This window comes from Homarus americanus, unplaced genomic scaffold (genome assembly GCF_018991925.1).
Source record: "Homarus americanus isolate GMGI-L3 unplaced genomic scaffold, GMGI_Hamer_2.0 scaffold40886, whole genome shotgun sequence".
NCBI classification, from domain to species: domain Eukaryota; kingdom Metazoa; phylum Arthropoda; class Malacostraca; order Decapoda; family Nephropidae; genus Homarus; species Homarus americanus.
In genome coordinates this window covers 1-17,472 of record NW_024712701.1, presented here as the reverse complement: position 1 = coordinate 17,472, position 17,472 = coordinate 1, and the positions used below count along the sequence as shown (strand labels likewise).

Here is a 17,472-nt window from a genome sequence, read left to right as displayed (position 1 = left end):
AAAATTCGAAAATCTACTTCTTCGAAAAGTCGATAATCTACTTTCCCGAAAAGTAGAAAATCTATCTACTTTTCGGGAAAGTAGATAACCAACTTTCCCGGAAAGTAGATATTTCCCGTTTTTTATTATACAAATTTCCCGTTTTCTACGATAATCTACTTCGCAAAATAAGGTAATATTTCCCCCAAAATTCGAAAATCTACTTCCCCTAAAAGTCGATAATCTACTTTCCCGAAAAGTAGAAAATCTATCTACTTTTCGAGAAAGTAGATAACCAACTTTCCCGGAAAGTAGATATTTCCCATTTTTTATGATACAAATTTCCCGTTTTCTATGATAATCTACTTCGCAAAATTAGGTAATATTTCCTCCAAAATTCGAAAATCTACTTCCCCAAAAAGTCGATAATCTACTTTCTCGAAAAGTAGAAAATCTATCTACTTTTCGGGAAAGTAGATAACCAACTTTCCCGGAAAGTAGATATTTCCCATTTTTTATGATACAAATTTCCCGTTTTCTACAGATAATCTACTTCGCAAAATTAGAAAATATTTCAAAATTCGAAAAAAATCTACTTCCCGAAAAGTCGACAATCTACTTCCGAAAAGTAGAAAATTATTCACTTTTCGAAAGTAGATACTTCATCTCTGAAAGTAGATATTTCCCATTTTTTATGATACAAATTTCCCGTTTTCTATGATAATCTACTTCGCAAAATTAGGTAATATTTCCCCCAAAATTCGAAAATCTACTTCCCCGAAAAGTCGATAGTCTACTTTCCCGAAAAGTAGAAAATCTATCTACTTTTCGGGAAAGTAGATAACCAACTTTCCCGGAAAGTAGATATTTCCCATTTTTTATGATGCAAATTTCCCGTTTTCTATGATAATCTACGTCGCAAAATTAGGTAATATTTCCCCCAAAATTCGAAAATCAACTTCCCCGAAAAGTCGATAATCTACTTTCCCGAAAAGTAGAAAATCTATCTACTTTTCGGTAAAGTAGATAACCAACTTTCCCGGAAAGTAGATATTTCCCGTTTTTATGATACAAATTTCCCGTTTTCTATGATAATCTACTTCGCAAAATTAGGTAATATTTCCCCCAAAATTCGAAAATCTACTTCTAAAAGTCGATAATCTACTTCCTGAAAGTAGAAAATTATCTAGGCTTTTCGAAAGTAGATAACCAACTTTCCCGGAAAGTAGATATCTCCCATTTTTTTATGATACAAATTTCCCGTTTTCTATGATAATCTACTGCAAATTAGGTAATATTTCCCCCAAAAATTCGAAAAATGAAGTCGACAATCTACTTTCCCGAAAAGTAGAAAATTGAGTCTAGGTATTTTTTCGGGAAAGATAACCAACTTTCCCGGAAAGCAGATATTTCCCATTTTTATGATACAAATTTCCCGTTTTCTATGATAATCTACTTCGCAAAATTAGGTAATATTTCCAAATTGAAAATCTACTCTCTTGAAAAGTCGATAATCTACTTCCCGAAAAGTAGAAAATTCATTCACTTATCGAAAAGTAGATAACCAACTTTCCCGGAAAGTAGATATTTCCTATTTTTTATGATACAAATTTCCCGTTTCCTATGATAATCTACTTCGCAAAATTAGGTAATATTTCCCCCAAAATTCAAAAAATCTACTTCCCCGAAAAGTCGATAATCTACTTTCCCGAAAAGCAGAAGATCTATCTACTTTTCGGGAAAGTAGATAACCAACTTTCCCGGAAAGTAGATATTTCCCATTTTTTATGATACAAATTTCCCGTTTTCTATGATAATCTACTTCGCAAAATTAGGTAATATTTCCCCCAAAATTCGAAAATCTACTTCCCCGAAAAGTCGATAGTCTACTTTCCCGAAAAGTAGAAAATCTATCTACTTTTCGGGAAAGTAGATAACCAACTTTTCCGGAAAGTAGATATTTCCCATTTTTTATGATACAAATTTCCCGTTTTCTATGATAATCTACGTCGCAAAATTAGGTAATATTTCCCCCAAAATTCGAAAATCAACTTCCCCGAAAAGTCGATAATCTACTTTCCCGAAAAGTAGAAAATCTATCTACTTTTCGGGAAAGTAGATAACCAACTTTCCCGGAAAGTAGATATTTCCCGTTTTTTATGATACAAATTTCCCGTTTTCTATGATAATCTACTTCGCAAAATTAGGTAATATTTCCCCCAAAATTCGAAAATCTACTTCCCCGAAAAGTCGATGGATGGTCTGAGCAGGGCTCTCACAATTTACAACCATAAAAATGCATCATTGGAAGTTACATTTAGTTAGCTTGGGGGATTGGTAACTAAAGACAACTGAGTTATCAGGTTTGAATTATAACATAGAGAAGATTTGGTTAGAAAAGATCAGATAAGTCTGCTCAAAATATTTATATGACACAATACAAATATTATCATAGTAGTACAGTATATACCAAGCATCGAATACATCACTAACACACAAATGCAACATGGATAATTAAAAACAATATCAGAAACTTTATATGATGCCTTTAAATCATTACACAGTAGTACATGCAGGCACCGAGGAGTGAACTTCCTGAAGATAATTAGTTGGCCAATAAAATTTTCCAAATCTAAACATAGACCAATTAATTATATACAACTTTGACTTAAAATTGCAGCAACATGGTTCAGTATCAATGAAATGAGGCACAAATATAGTAATTTTACTGATGAAATCAATAGATAGTGACATAAAAGATGTAAATAAGCATTATTGTACAACTGGAATCATATTAAATGTTATGAATCCTGAAAATATTATTGAGTAGCACAGGTTGTACCTCTCTAGTCCGGCAACCTCGGGACTGACCGGTGCCGGACCATGGAAATTCACCCTTTTCCTGGATAGATAGTGACTTGTGCTTATGCTTGGAAGCACTAGCACGACTTTCTCTGCATCATGGTCTCTTTGAAGACATATTGAAGGGTTAAATGTTGTATACTGTAGTAGCTTCTCAAATTTCGCGAGTTTTTAATTCAACGTATTTTATTGGAACACACACACACAAAAAAAATAAATAACAATTTTGACGGCGGAAACTTGAATTTCGACGGGTTTGAACGGCCCGCTAACGTGCAGACGACGTGCATAAACGTGTAAACAGCGTCATTTCTCTTATGTACAAAAGAGTCATTATTGTTTATTACTGAATGTCTTTTTTATTGAATTAATGTTTATGTGTGCAAAATGAGCAATACAATTCATTAATAATACGTAGAATATTAAAACACACGAGGAAATGAGACAGCATTGTTTTTGTTGATTACAAAACCAGTGACTGACTGGTTCTACATATAAAACTGAAGAAAATAAGACCTTGGTTGTAGGTGTAGTAAAATTAATATGGTTGTTTTAAGTAATGTTATTTAATGTTAATAAATGGAACAATAGAAGTAGCTAACGATAATGGTAAAGAAAAAAGAGAGATCGCGTATGTAAGTGCGCACACGTGAAAACATATCGTCATTACTTTACATAAGAATATTAAAGCAACACTTATTTACTGTTCATATATATTTTAATTAATGTTTCTGAATTTGTTTTTATTGAATTAATGTTTGTGTGTGCAAAATTAACAATACAATTTATTAATAATACGTGGAATATAATACACACGAGGAGACGAGACGGCTGGCATTGTTTATGTTAAAGCTTACAAAACCAGTGACTGATTGGGTCTACATATCTTGTCTAATAATTCAACTTTCTTTGTCAGGGTTTTTACTGACTTCTGCCTTTTATGTTTCACTCCACTAGCTTCACCAGCACTGACACTAGGCAGTCTTTTAGAGGCCATTTTTACACAGAAACACTAAAGTTTTGAGAGTACAACACGAGATGCTGCATCATGGGCAAAAGCCAAGCGCGAACATGGGGAGAGGAGATGCTGCGAGCGCATGGGGTGACTTGTTGTGCTGCTGGCCACCATCTGCTTACCATGAATCACAAACCCACGAATGGCAAGGGTTTACTGTATACAGTAGAACGTCGATATAACACAAGATACGTTCCAAGAGAAGTCGCTTAAAACCTAATTCGCACTAAATCGAAGTGTTGTTTCAATGGAATAATTTAGTTTTGTACTCGAGAGAAACACAAAATACCAAAAAGGCTGAGAGTCTACCCAGATGCACCTCAGTCCAACTCCTAGAATAAACAAAACATTGTTTTATTTGTACTATTATGCTAAAACAAACACTCATAAATCAATACAGCTAAAATTATGGGATGTGAAATGGTCTGTGTACTAGCGATCAGCTGAAATGAGAGGGTCGTATGGCGCCGCTGCGAAGGGTTGCCAAGTCTGTCTTTTAAGGACAGCATGTCCCTTTTTGAGACCCATTTGTCCGTTATTTTCAAAATAAAAAGGACAAGCATAAACTATCTTTATCTGAATTTTAGGTCTATACAGTACTACAAAAAGGTAAGTTATATATATATATATATATATATATATATATATATATATATATATATATATATATATATATATATATATATATATATATATATATATATATATATATATATATATATATATATACAGTGACCCCTCGTTTAACGAACGCCTCGTTAACGAAATTTCGATTAACGAACTGCCTTCCATAAGGATCTTCAATTCGGTTAACGAAAAAAATTCGGTTAACGAATTTCTTACGAACCGACCTCAACATGTTTTCGCTTGCACTGACCGGGCAACCAGCTTTAGTATCAGTCCGCCAATACATTAATCGGTTCTAGGGCTTAAATTCCTTACTATTTTTGTAAATATCAAGAAGTTTATACTATTCAATTATTTTAAAAGTTTAATATTCAATTTTTTAGTCATTTTAACAATTATTGAACAAAATTGAAGGTAAAGTGACTAGTTTAATGCGCGGCATCCAGCCTCTTAACACAGCAAACAGGCGTCAGTCTCTCTCTGTTTTCACTGGAGGTAACATCTTGCTTGAGACTCTCTTCAACTAAACGCTTTTTTTCTGTGTTTCCAAGCAAATTATTGGTCATTTTGAAAATTATTTTACATATTGACAATATATAGTGCAGTGCAGTGTTATTTTAAAGAAAATATTCTTTATTTACAGCTAGTTTAACTTTGAAAAATACGTGTTGCCATTGTTTGAATCCAGCATGGGGCCTAAGAGATCAAGAAAAGTGATTTCAATCCAAATGAAGCAGGAAATAATAAAAAAACACGAACAAGGTATTAAATCAAATGCGCTATGCAAAGAATATGGCATGTCGGCATCAACTGTGTCGACAATTCTTGCACAAAAAGACAAATTTAAGGAAGTGAACGTGAGAGACAAATCTACAAGAGTGTTTAAAAGTAGATCCCTAATCGTAGAAACTGAGAGGTTACTTATCATCTGGATTAGGGAAAAACAGATGAAAGGTGATTCAGTTTCTGGTGATTTCATTTGTGAAAGAGCCAGGGAGATTTATGAACATTTAAAGACAGATCAACCTAGTTCTTCAGGAACAGAATTTGAAGATTTTCGGGCTAGCAAAGGCTGGTTCGAAAAATTTAAGAAAAGAAGTGACATTTTAAGTGTTGTTAGGCATGGTGAAGCTGCTAGTGCTGATAAAGAAGGGGCAGCAAAGTTTTTAATTGAATTTAAAAAACTGATGGAAGAAGAAAATTATCTTCCACAGCAAGTGTTCAATGTTGACGAAACTGGGCTGTTCTGGAAAAAGATGCCCAAAAGAACATTCATCACCAAGGATGAAGCCTCTTTACCTGGGCATAAACCCATGAAAGACCGTCTCACTCTATTGCTTGGTGCCACTGCTTCAGGGGATTTCCGACTGAAGCCTATGCTTGTCTACCACTCTGAAAACCCCAGGGTGTTCAAGCAACAGAAAGTGGTAAGAACAATGCTTGGAGTTTATTGGAAGTCCAACCGTAAGGCATGGGTGACAAGACAGTTCTTTAATGAATGGGCTATTGATGTGTTTTGCCCCTCTGTCAAGAGCTACCTAACCACCAATAAACTTCCTTTAAAGGCTCTTCTCCTCATGGATAATGCTCCTGGTCATGACCCTGACCTTGCCAGAAATTTGGAGTATCAATTTGACTTTGTGAAAGTGTTGTTTTTGCCTCCAAACACTACATCAATCATACAGCCAATGGACCAGAATGTGATCAGCAACTTCAAGAAGTTGTACATGAAGAAAATGTTTAGGAGGTGTCATCAGGCAACTTCCATTGATCCTGAACTAACACTAAAACAGTTCTGGAAGACACAATTCAACGTCCTGGAGGCTGTAAAATTGATTGTGTCATCATGGCAAGAAGTCTCCAATAGAACCCTCAATTCTTCATGGAAAGCACTGTGGCCATCAGTAGTCCATGATTTTGAGGGATTTGAGGATGACACAGAGTTGGACCAGGAGATTGTGTCCATTGGTCAGTCATTGGGTCTTGAAGTGGAGGAGAAGGATGTGGAAGAGCTTGTGATGTCTCATGAGGAGGAACTTACTCCAAATGACTTGAAGGAACTGGATGAGATGTTACGGGTAGAGGCTGACAGTGGTGAGGAGGAAATTGAAAGTGATGACCATATGTCAGCTACACAGTTGAAAGATGTGATTTACCACTGGGAGAAGTTCAGGGAACTGGCTTCAAAGCACCCAGAAGTGGAAAAAACTGAACTAACTTTGTGTCATGTTGAGGACTCAGTGGTCTCCTTTAAACATAAGTTAATGGTGAGGAGGACAGATGCCCCACAGACCACAATTGACACTTTCTTCAGTAAAAGGCAGAGGGAACAAGATGCTATCCCTCAGCCTTCCACTTCAAGAAGGAGAGATGTTCATGGTGGAGAATCTGTCAGTCCAGAGGTTCCTGACATTTTCATGGAAGGTGACTCACCTTCCAAGAAGCAGTAAAATGCTTCACCTCCACTTCCTTCTCTTCTCCTCCTGCACCTCCCACTTCAAATTCGCATCATCATCATCCAGGAGCCTTCTACATACACACCTCAAAGTAAGTGAACTTTTCTACCATTTTTGTTGAATTCAGGCAATTTTCGATGAGCTGGAACCAATTACCCAAAAACCCATTGAAACAATGTTTCGGTTAACCAACTTTTCGGTTAACGAACGACCTTCTGGAACAGATTGAGTTCATTAACGGAGGGGTCACTGTATATATATATATATATATATATATATATATATATATATATATATATATACACTCACCACCCACCTGACTCATCCAGCTCTCACTTTCTTCTCAATTTATTTTTTAGTTATTTTATGCTATCAAAAATAGATTTTCACTCAACTTTAGTTAGGCAATTCATTCTCTGAAGATGCAGAGCCCAACTCGACCAGCTCATCATCCACATCACTGTCTAGTGCTGTGGATGTGGACACATCTGACACACGGGAAACACCATTTCCACGGTGCAGTGCCTCCAGCACCTTATTTTTCTGCTCCAGTGTAATTGCTTGACTGGATTTCTTGGTCTTTGGGGAAGCTAATGAAGTAGTAGCAGGCCTCATGGACATAGTGGCGATGGTTGATGCACGTAGTAGAAGGGAATAGTGTCACACAATATGTCCGTTCACTTGAGCGTCAGTGCGAGAATTGAGGATGTGTGAGGGTGTGAGAGGGTGGTGGGCATCCGTGTAGCGTGCCCAGAGACGCGTCTGGTGGGAAACATTAGGCGCAAAATTGACTCGCGCAAAATATGAAAGAAAAGCTTTAAATTAAAACATTGTCCTTAATTGTGGGTGTCGCTTTAAATCAATAATCTTAAATTAAATAGCTTTATATCGATGTTCTACTGTAACAATAAATGTGATGACTAAATCAAAATAAATCTAATAAATAAAATAAAACAAAAAATCCTCTATTCCTATTTGGCTGCTGGATGATGAAATTTTTCAATTGTTTCACTGCACACGAGAGACAGCGGAGATCTCTCACTCCTCCCCCCTTCCCTGTTTAGCATGAACTCTGAACACACAAAGAAATGTATTCCCTTTTCTGTTTTTACCTTATGACAATGACTTTTTTTTTGCACATTATGTATGTAATATTGTGTGCATGTGACATAATAAAAAATAAATATGTACATGTATACAGTACAGGTACCTACCCAAAAATGCGAGTTGAATAATAACCATGACATAGCTCACAACTTGGCCTTAAGGGTTAGGGAGATGTGGCTATAGTGAAGAGTCTTGTGTCATTATTATTTTGTTATTTTTTTCTGAGATTACCTCTGCACATTATTAGAGTTTCACAGTGCAATGATGAAAAATAGGAGTAATTTTGGGTGATGCACTATCTCAAAAGTATAGTATCGAATCGCAGTATATCGAGGGTCTACTGTATTTGATTAGCACTTAATAATATAATATTAATATGATGCCTAAAATATATTGGACAGATCAGTGTCATTTTCCTGGCCCATTTTGTGAAAATACACCAACAGAGAACTTAACAATGGCTATAAAATTAAGCTCTGAAACATTATACACTCAAACTCTTCTAATTCGACAGCTTTGGGTTTTCTCTTGTTGAATTACCAAAAGGGTCCTAATTATTCAGAGTCATTGTCAAGATTATGTAGCTTTTTCGGAAACTCAAGCAACTGCTGCCTTTATATGTGTTTGTGCAGGGTAAAATGATGTTTGCTCTAAAGGGGAACACTGCAATTTTCCACATAAAAGATGAATGGTACTTGGGGAATTATACAGAATTTAGTAGTAATGCTGTACAAAATGAAGATTTATGCACATAGTTTAACTCCCACCTGAACAAGGACATTCAGACAAAGCATCCCTATTGCACTAGGCCTGAGGTGGTGTTATTTTATGTGGAACCACAAGTAAAAGACTTATCAGACATGTGGGATAAATTTGACAACTTGCAGTGTACTTTTAATATTTGGGGCTCATTGTAAAAAAATGCCAAGTCATTCAACATCACAAAAAATTACTGATATACCACAAAGTCCAAATTAGAGGGTTCAAGTCTACTTTATTAAATAAAGTCCTATGGCATAATTCTTTAACATAGTTCACTCACAATCGTCAGTATTTTGTATTCAATACTGTACACAGTGATAGTCATGGCAAAGCAAAATCATTTTTTTTATGAAGAATCTCCAGTTTTAATCATATATAATGCATTGCAAAATTTTCTGTTCACAAGTTTAATTCTTAATTTTCAAAAACCATCAATAACCAACCATTTCTCTGTGACCTTTTCAAGCTGCTTTGTGACGATGGGATTCCTCACCCGAATTTTCACTTCCAGTTTTCCTCCTACAATACGCTTACGCTCATCTGCCAGCTGTAAGAGTACATTAAGTTATTATTTCATTTAAACCTCAAAAGGAAGAACACGCACGCACGCACGCACGCACGCACGCACGCACACGCACACACACACACACACACACACTGGTTGGACCCCGCTAATCCAGGACCATATAGTTCAGCGGCTTCGATGGTTCAGGACGATTTCAGTAAGCCTTTAATATACACTTTTCTCTTTGCTTTTTCTGTTAATCTACTTTATGCTATGGTTGCATTCTGCTACAACACAGCATAATGGGAATCCGCATAGGGGGTATATTTAATCTTATGGGGAAAATTGGGATATGATCCACAACTACTAAAAGTCAACAGTAGTGCTAAAAAAGTTGTGGAAAATCATTACAATACTCTAATGCAGGTTAGAAATAAAGGTAATATAAAACTATAAACTGGGACATATGAAGAGCATGGGTGTTTATGTGGTAAGTGAGAGCGTGTGCAGTGGCTGGCTGGCTCGCCACTCCAGCCGCATCCCGTGATGTCAAATACAGCGCAATGCACACACGACCCTGTTGTGGGTCGTTCAACCTAATATGCCAGGATGGGTAATTCCCATGTAAAAAAAAAAAAAAACCACGGTGCCACGTTTCACAAGCATATCTTGAGCATTAATGTTATAAAAGTTGTAGAAAAATCATTAAAATACTCTAATGTGGCTTAGAAATAAAGATAATATAAAACTATAAAATAAGTAAAAATAAAGAACATGGGTGTGTGGGTGGAGAGTGAGCTGCCTGAGAACTGAAGTGCCCTCCTTCCCTCTGCCTCCAATCCCCCCTCCCTCAATGTGATGTCACATACACATCATTTATATAGAAGTTTGGTGTTTATACAGAAAAACAAAATACAGTATGTACTGTATTTTATGGCAGTACCAGGAAATGTGAGGGATAAAAAAAAATAAAAAAAAAATTACTGTACAGCATGCCCTTAAAATTTGCGGGGGTTAAGTTTTCAAAATGGCCACGAATAACATTTGCTGACCAGGTAGGGGGTGTACATTTTTACTTGTGTGCAGATAAATGTACACAGTAAAGCCTCAAATAATGACGGTAATGTGTCCTCCAATATTGCAGTGTACGGTGAATCATCGTATCGCGAATCATTAATTACCATTAAAATAAAGCAATAATAATGAGATGCGTTCCCAAGTGTGACCTTTTCATATCCTTTGTGTGGCTTTTTACCCTCTTTTCCCTCTAAAACCAATATAATTTATGAAAATTGCAAACAAAATTCTTTAAATAATGTTGCTGAATGCACCTTATACAATATACCGGTAAATGAATAATAATATGGACACACAAGAGGAGATGGGACGCCATTGTTTTTGTTAGTTGTTACAGCAGAGAGTCCGGGACAATGGTTCTACATAAGAAAATAAGACCCTAGCTGTAGCTGTAGTAAAATTAATGTAAAAAAATGAATATATAAGTTTTAAGTAATGCTATTTCATGTCATTAAATGGAACAATAGAAGTAGATAGATTGGGAACACCAACATATACGTACACATTTAAGGATACCGCCTCATTTATCTTTTTAATACAAAAGATTCATTATTGTTTATTCATGAATACATATTTGATTGAATTTATCTTTATATATGCGAAATGAACAATACAATTAATTAATAATACATAGAATATTAAAACACACAAGAGGATAAGAGACGGCATTGTCGTCAGTGTTTACGCCTGTAAGTCAGTTATCCACCTGAAAATAAGACCCTGGTTGTTGTTGTAGTAAATTTAATGGAAAAAAATGTTTTAATTAATGTTATTTAATGTACAGTAGAAGTAACCACGGATATTAAATAAAAAAAGCGAGACTGATAGTGGAACGCCAATGTATACAGTACGTACACACTCAAGGAAACAGTAATTTATCTTAAGAATATGTACAAAAGATTCATTATTGTTTATTACTGAATATGTATTTGATTGAATTAATGTTTATATATGTGAAAAGATCAATGCAATTCATTTATAATTCATAGAATATTAAAAAACTCAAGAGGAGACAAGATGGCATTGTTTTCGTGAGTGACGATGGTTCTAAATAAGAAATTGAAAAAAAAATAAGACCCTGGTTGTAGCTGTAGTGAACTTATTGTAAAAAAAAATTTAATACCTGTATGTATGTTTTAAGTAATGTTATTTAATGTTAATAAATGGAACACTAGAAGTAACTAACCACTAATGGTAAAGAAATAAAGTGAGACGATTGGGAATGCCAACGTATGTACAGTAAGTGCGTACATGTGAAAACAAACTGTATCGTGATTTCTCTACATATGAATATGAAAGCAACACTTATTTATTGTTCATATATGTTTTAAATAATACTTACGAATGGAAAACAAAAATTCTACACGCCAATAGTGGCAAAGTCTAAAGCATAAGGCCAGCCAATGATGATGTGTGAGTTTTTACTCAGATAACGAAGCCATCAGGTTCAACTCTGTCATAAGCTGCAGCTTTTCATAAAGCTGTTGCTGAAACTGTTATTGAACCTGAAGTTGTTAATGAAGCTGCTTATGATGCTGAATTTGATGGTGTAGCTGAAGTTGATGGTTTAGGCCTTAAAATAATAAAGCTGCTTTCTTTTCTCATTACAGTATTACCCCGCATTACGCGGTTTCACTTAACGCGATTTCTCATATACGCGGTGCCTCACCAGAACCGAACTTTCACTTAACGCGGTTCATCTACTCATATACGTGGTGAAGTATAATATTTTTTTTTTTATTTAGCTCATAAAATTCATACAAATTACCCGGCCAGAATATATATATATATATATATATATATATACAACAAAATATATGTACAAAAAATAAATGTTAAATGAATTATTTATGGTGCATTAGAGTACTGGTCACTTCAGACACAAAGACGGGCTATAAATAGCCTTCTTTATCTCCCCTCCATCTCACCCTGAGCCAGAGGGAAGGGGTGGTGGTAAATAACATTTGTTTGCTTATTTTCCATTTACTTGAAATAGATTTACCGAATTATTTGTTTATTTATTTAAAAGTCATTTACTGAATATTCTATGTAAAAAATAAATTTTAAATTAATTATTTATAGGAGATACCAGTAAATATATGGTATTACTGGCCACTTCAGACACAAAGACGGGATAAAAATAGCCCATCTCCCCCTCTTCTTACAGCTGCCAATGGGAAGCGTCTTGGTAATTAAATTTGATGTTTATTTTCATTGTCTAATTTATCATGTATCAAAGTAATATTACTAAAAATTGTGTAGGTAGTAGGCAGCTACCAAACAGGTAGATACTACCGCCTGGGAAGATATTGGAAGCATAATGTGTTGTCTAATGGTAGACCCTGCTGCCATATGGCATCACGAAAATTGTGACCAAGTCCCAGGTTCAGCGCTGACCTGACTTTCTGCCTCATTTACACACAATTGCAGTTTGAATTGTTCCTCTAACTTTGACAACACAACATACATACAGTATATTATTTCTCACTTTTGATCTTTTTTTACTTTTTGTATTTATTTATGTTTAGTTACTTTAAATGAGACCAATTCACTTCAAGTAATGGCTGGTGTAGTGTAAACACTAGTGACGTCACTTAAGCGTCTGTATTTAACTGTCAGTAGTTTCAAGAATTAATGCAGTCATTTACTGAATATTCCTTGTAAAAAAATAAATTTTAAGTATTATTATCAGTAAATATACCGATATGCATTACTGACCACCTCCACGGCTAAAAATAGCCCAATCTCGCGGTCACTTTCCCTTTCTTGTCTCCTCACTGGCAAATGGGGGGTGTGTGATGATAGCTGTGTTTATTACAGGGGTATAATTCTCTTTTACGGTATGTCAGACAGGTTTATAATACATTTTTATTATTTTAATATACCGGTAATCTTAATTTGAATCCAGCTTGCCAAACGCAAGTTTCAGTATAAAATAATTAGTGGTAAGACCTTGTGAGTGGCTTACGATGTTTCCATCACCACTCTTGACAAACTAAACCACAATATTTAAGAGGTAAGAATTTTATATTTGGTGGTTTAGACGACCCCCTAACTTTGGGCAGATTTTTTTAATGTTCAAATTCCGTCTTATAAGCCGAGATATACGGTACTTCATTTATGTATTTTAGCTCAATGTCCAAGTGGAAATAGCTTGAACATATATTGAAGTCTCTGTTGGTAAGAGTACGTACTAGATTACGTTTGTAATTAAGAGGAATAAAAGATGAAAATTTTGAACTCAAACCAGTGAAAGTTGGTTTTCTGTATAAGGCTGTCTCTAAACTATTATGAAGACGGTGGATATTAACATCAAGGAATGGAAGAATATTTTCCTTTTCCAATTCACAAGTAAATTTGATGTTGCCATGTTTCGAATTTAAATAATTTAGGAGCATAGGGACGTGATCAAGTGATCTGAAAATTAAAAAAGTGTCATCAACAAACCGACGATAGAACAAAGGCTTAAATTGGGGGGACATTCGGTAAGCCAAAGCTTCTCGTGGTGACAGAGGAAAGCGTTGGCCAACGTGGGACCTACAGGTGAACCCATAGCAACACCTTCACATTGTTTATAAGCTTTGTTATTAAATAAAAATAAACAATCATTTACAGCCAGTTTTAAAAATTCTTTAAATGTGTAGGAGGATGTAGAGATGTGTAGGAGGGTGTAAAGGGGGTGCCGAAGGTGTGTAAGGATGGATAGGGATGTGTAGGAGGGTGTAGAGATGTGTAGGAGGGTGTAAAGGGGATGTCGAACGTGTGTAAGGATGGATAGGGATGTGTAGGAGGGTGTAAGGATGTGATACTTACTCTGATGGGTAAATTTCATACATTCCACTCTCGGTCGCCCCTTCAGTCTGATGACCGGCGCAGTCCTTCACTCTGTTGAGGAGAGAAAGAGAGAGATAGAGAGAGAGAGAGGGGGGAGAGGGAGAGAGAGAGAGAGAGATTGACTTTATACGAGAGAGAGAGACAGAGAGAGAGAGTCCTTCATTCTATTGGGAAAGGATAGAGATGAAGACAGACAGACACAGACACACCCACCTTGACCCAGTACCCAACAACACAGGGGCAGGTGTGGTCTTGGGAAGTATGGTCACTTTCTTACAGACACAATCCAATCCTACAAAATTCCTCTCTTCCAACTGTGCTTCTGTTAAATTCTCTCTACACGGACATAAATCATCTATTTTAACACCTTTTTTAACATCCTCTCTAGTATCTGTAGGTTTGGCGCTGTCTGTAGGAGGTAGGATATCTGTATATTTTACCTGTAGCTGTAGACGGAGTTCTTGTTTATCCTCCTGTGGAGACTCGATCTGGGCAGTACAACGACCTTGTTGGGTGAGTAAATCTTCGTTACGTTGTTGCAGTAGAGCGTGGTGACGTAGAGCCAGAGTTAACAGTGAGTTTGGTCCTTCGTCGTTAACCCGAGCCAGTACTGTCAACAAACATGGAGGGTAGGGTTAGCTTAGGTGTGTGTAGGTTAGCTTAGGTGTGGGTAGGTTAGCTTAATATTTATTTTAGTTTAAGATTAATAAGGTTTAATTAGGGTTAGGTTAGGTTAGTTTAGTTTAGTTTAAGATTAGTAAGGCTTAATTAAGGTAGCTAATGTTTGTTTAGGTTAGATTACGTTAAGATAGCTTAGATTAAGTACGGCTAAACTATATTAGGGTAGTTAAGACTATGCTAAATGAGGTTAAATGGACCCCAGAACAACAAAACAGTCTCCTTACCTTCCTTGGGGCTGACATCAAGCAGGGGGATGAGGATGTCAGCTGGTAGTAACTTCTGTAACGACCTGCTGACGTCCAGTAACTGTACCAGCAAGTCTGACGGCACTGTTACCATCTGTTGGGAGATAGATAGATAGATAAATAGATAGATACATATGCATACATACATATATACATACATACATAGTTTTGAAGGCACTAAAAATCAGTCAATTGAGAGAGAGAGAGAGAGAGAGAGAGAGAGAGAGAGAGAGAGAGAGAGAGAGAGAGAGAGAATTTAACTTACTGTAGAATTCCCTTCATTTTTAGTTGCTGGAGCCGCTGACAGGTCCGTAGCTAACCACACCCATAGCACACACGCCCACGATACACCCACCCATGCCTGCCGCCCACACATGATTCCTGAAAAACGAAAATAAATACTTGCGACAATAGCAATGGGGTAAAAAAATAAACAAGTTTGTCCTTAAATAACTGACTTTCATTCTACTTTCCTTTACGACCAACTGAGTTAGATTGTTAATGGCATTTATGAGAGAGCCAGTACTTGCCCAGTAACAGAGTGGAACAGAGAGCCAGTACTTGCCCAGTAACACTGTGTAACAGAGATCCAGTACTTGCCCAGTAACAGTGTGTAACAGAGATCCAGTACTTGCCCAGTAACAGTGTGTAACAGAGATCCAGTACTTGCCCAGTAACAGTGTGTAACAGAGATCCAATACTTGCCCAGTAACAGTGTGTAACAGAGATCCAGTACTTGCCCAGTTACGTCTGTTACACACTGTCGGCAAGTACTGGCTCTGTTACACACTGTTGGCAAGTACTGGGCATGTACTGGCTCTGTTACACACTGTTGGAAAGTACTGGCTCTGTTACACACTGTTGGCAAGTACTGGGCATGCACCGGCTCCTAAATGTACCTGAACCCACTCCAGTGTTGGTCAAGTCTTGTCTTGAAAAAGCTCACACTCGGTGCCGACACAACACTCTCTGGTAGATTGTTCCAAGAGTTTACAACCCTCACGGTTTTCTGGACTTGCGGCTTCTTCAATCTTGAGCTGTGACCCCTTGTGGGGCGAGCGTCCGCCAGCTTCAAGTAAGGGCACTCAACTGAGTAGTGCCCCCTGAGATGCTTATACACCTCAACTAGGTCCCCTCTTGCCCGTCTGTAGTATAAGCTAGGCAAGTTCAGGCGCTCCAATCTCTCAGGGTAGCTGAGGTGCCCAAGTGCGGTCCGACTAATTACCCAAATGTACCCAAATGTAGCAAAATATAGCCGGAATGAAGTCAAATAATGGTCCTACATGAATTAATCGGACTGCCAATCATTTCTCGACTAGTATTTGGTGTCACAAAGTCACAAAAAATTGGAAAACTTACTTTAATCTGAGTTCATACATCGCGCGCATGTACCGAGGGAGCGAGGAATTACCCAAATGTAGCCAAATGTAGCCGCAATGAAGTCAAATGATGGTCGTACAAGCGTAATTCGGGCTGTGAATCACTTCTCGATTATTATTTGGTGTCATAAAGTCACAAAAAATTGGTAAACTTAATTTAATCTGAGTTGTGTTGTGTTAGGTTAGGTTAGGCTAGGTTAGATTAGATTAGGTTGGCTAAAGTGGGTCGCATCGCCCAGAGGATGGTTTGAGTGGTGAATGAGGCATTTTTTGAACATAAAAAATTTTCTATTGTATTTTATGTAATGCTATGAATCAATTTATCATAACAATGAATTTGGCAGCTCATCTCTGTTGCAGATGGTATTCAAACTTATGATAGTAGCTGATTTTGGAGGAATTTTTATTTTTAGTGTTACTGTTTCATTTTGGTGCCAGTTAGTTGAATCTACTGGAAGCCTGCCTGGATACCGGATAACTGGGATTCTACTGTATATAGCATACGGTTGTACCTGTAGATGTTGAATACAGTATTAGATCCTTACTAAAAAAAAAGTGGTAGCTGCAGTGAGGATGTAACAAGTCAAGGTGAAGTGATCATTACTTAATAAAGCTAATATTAGATATTAAAATAATTCTCAACATTTTTGTTTATAAGGACGATTTAGCTCAATTAATTTAATTTTCTACATAAATAAGAACAATGTAAATTCTGTTGGTCTGATAAGATACACAGTCCAGTATTATGAATATAATATAATGATACTGTATTATGAACATATTTAATCAAATTAATAAATGAACTGAGAACTTACTACTCCATGACCATAACCATTTCTCTCTGTCGTTCATAAGCAGCTCCGAGCTGAAGGAGTTTGGGATGCCGAAGTGAATTCGTGATGTCAACTTCCTCGCAAACCTGTATGGGTGATCACAGTATAGG

General features: G+C 36.5%; 1 protein-coding gene across 1 annotated transcript; it reads right to left on the bottom strand.

Annotated features, from left to right (window-relative positions):
* Nucleotides 1-7,254: 7,254 nt before the first annotated feature.
* Nucleotides 7,255-17,444, bottom strand: LOC121864048. The gene is made up of 6 exons (XM_042362949.1): nucleotides 17,345-17,444; nucleotides 15,416-15,531; nucleotides 15,130-15,244; nucleotides 14,665-14,834; nucleotides 14,204-14,275; nucleotides 7,255-9,355 (listed from the first exon to the last, which is right to left on the bottom strand). Exons 1-5 carry the CDS (start codon nucleotides 17,379-17,381, stop codon nucleotides 14,246-14,248), a joined length of 468 nt encoding a protein of 155 aa, XP_042218883.1. The 5' UTR covers nucleotides 17,382-17,444; the 3' UTR covers nucleotides 7,255-9,355; nucleotides 14,204-14,245.
* Nucleotides 17,445-17,472: the final 28 nt, after the last annotated feature.

What these genes read in the sequence shown, in the direction of transcription:
- LOC121864048 (XM_042362949.1), bottom strand. Translation starts at nt 17,381, where the DNA reads ATGAACGACAGAGAGAAATGGTTATGGTCATGGAGTA. An exon ending in AAAATGAAGGGAATTCTACA is followed by an intron (nt 15,245 to 15,415) that starts GTAAGTTAAATT and finishes ATCTCCCAACAG; the next exon opens with ATGGTAACAGTGCCGTCAGA. An exon ending in TGATGTCAGCCCCAAGGAAG is followed by an intron (nt 14,835 to 15,129) that starts GTAAGGAGACTG and finishes GTTTGTTGACAG; the next exon opens with TACTGGCTCGGGTTAACGAC.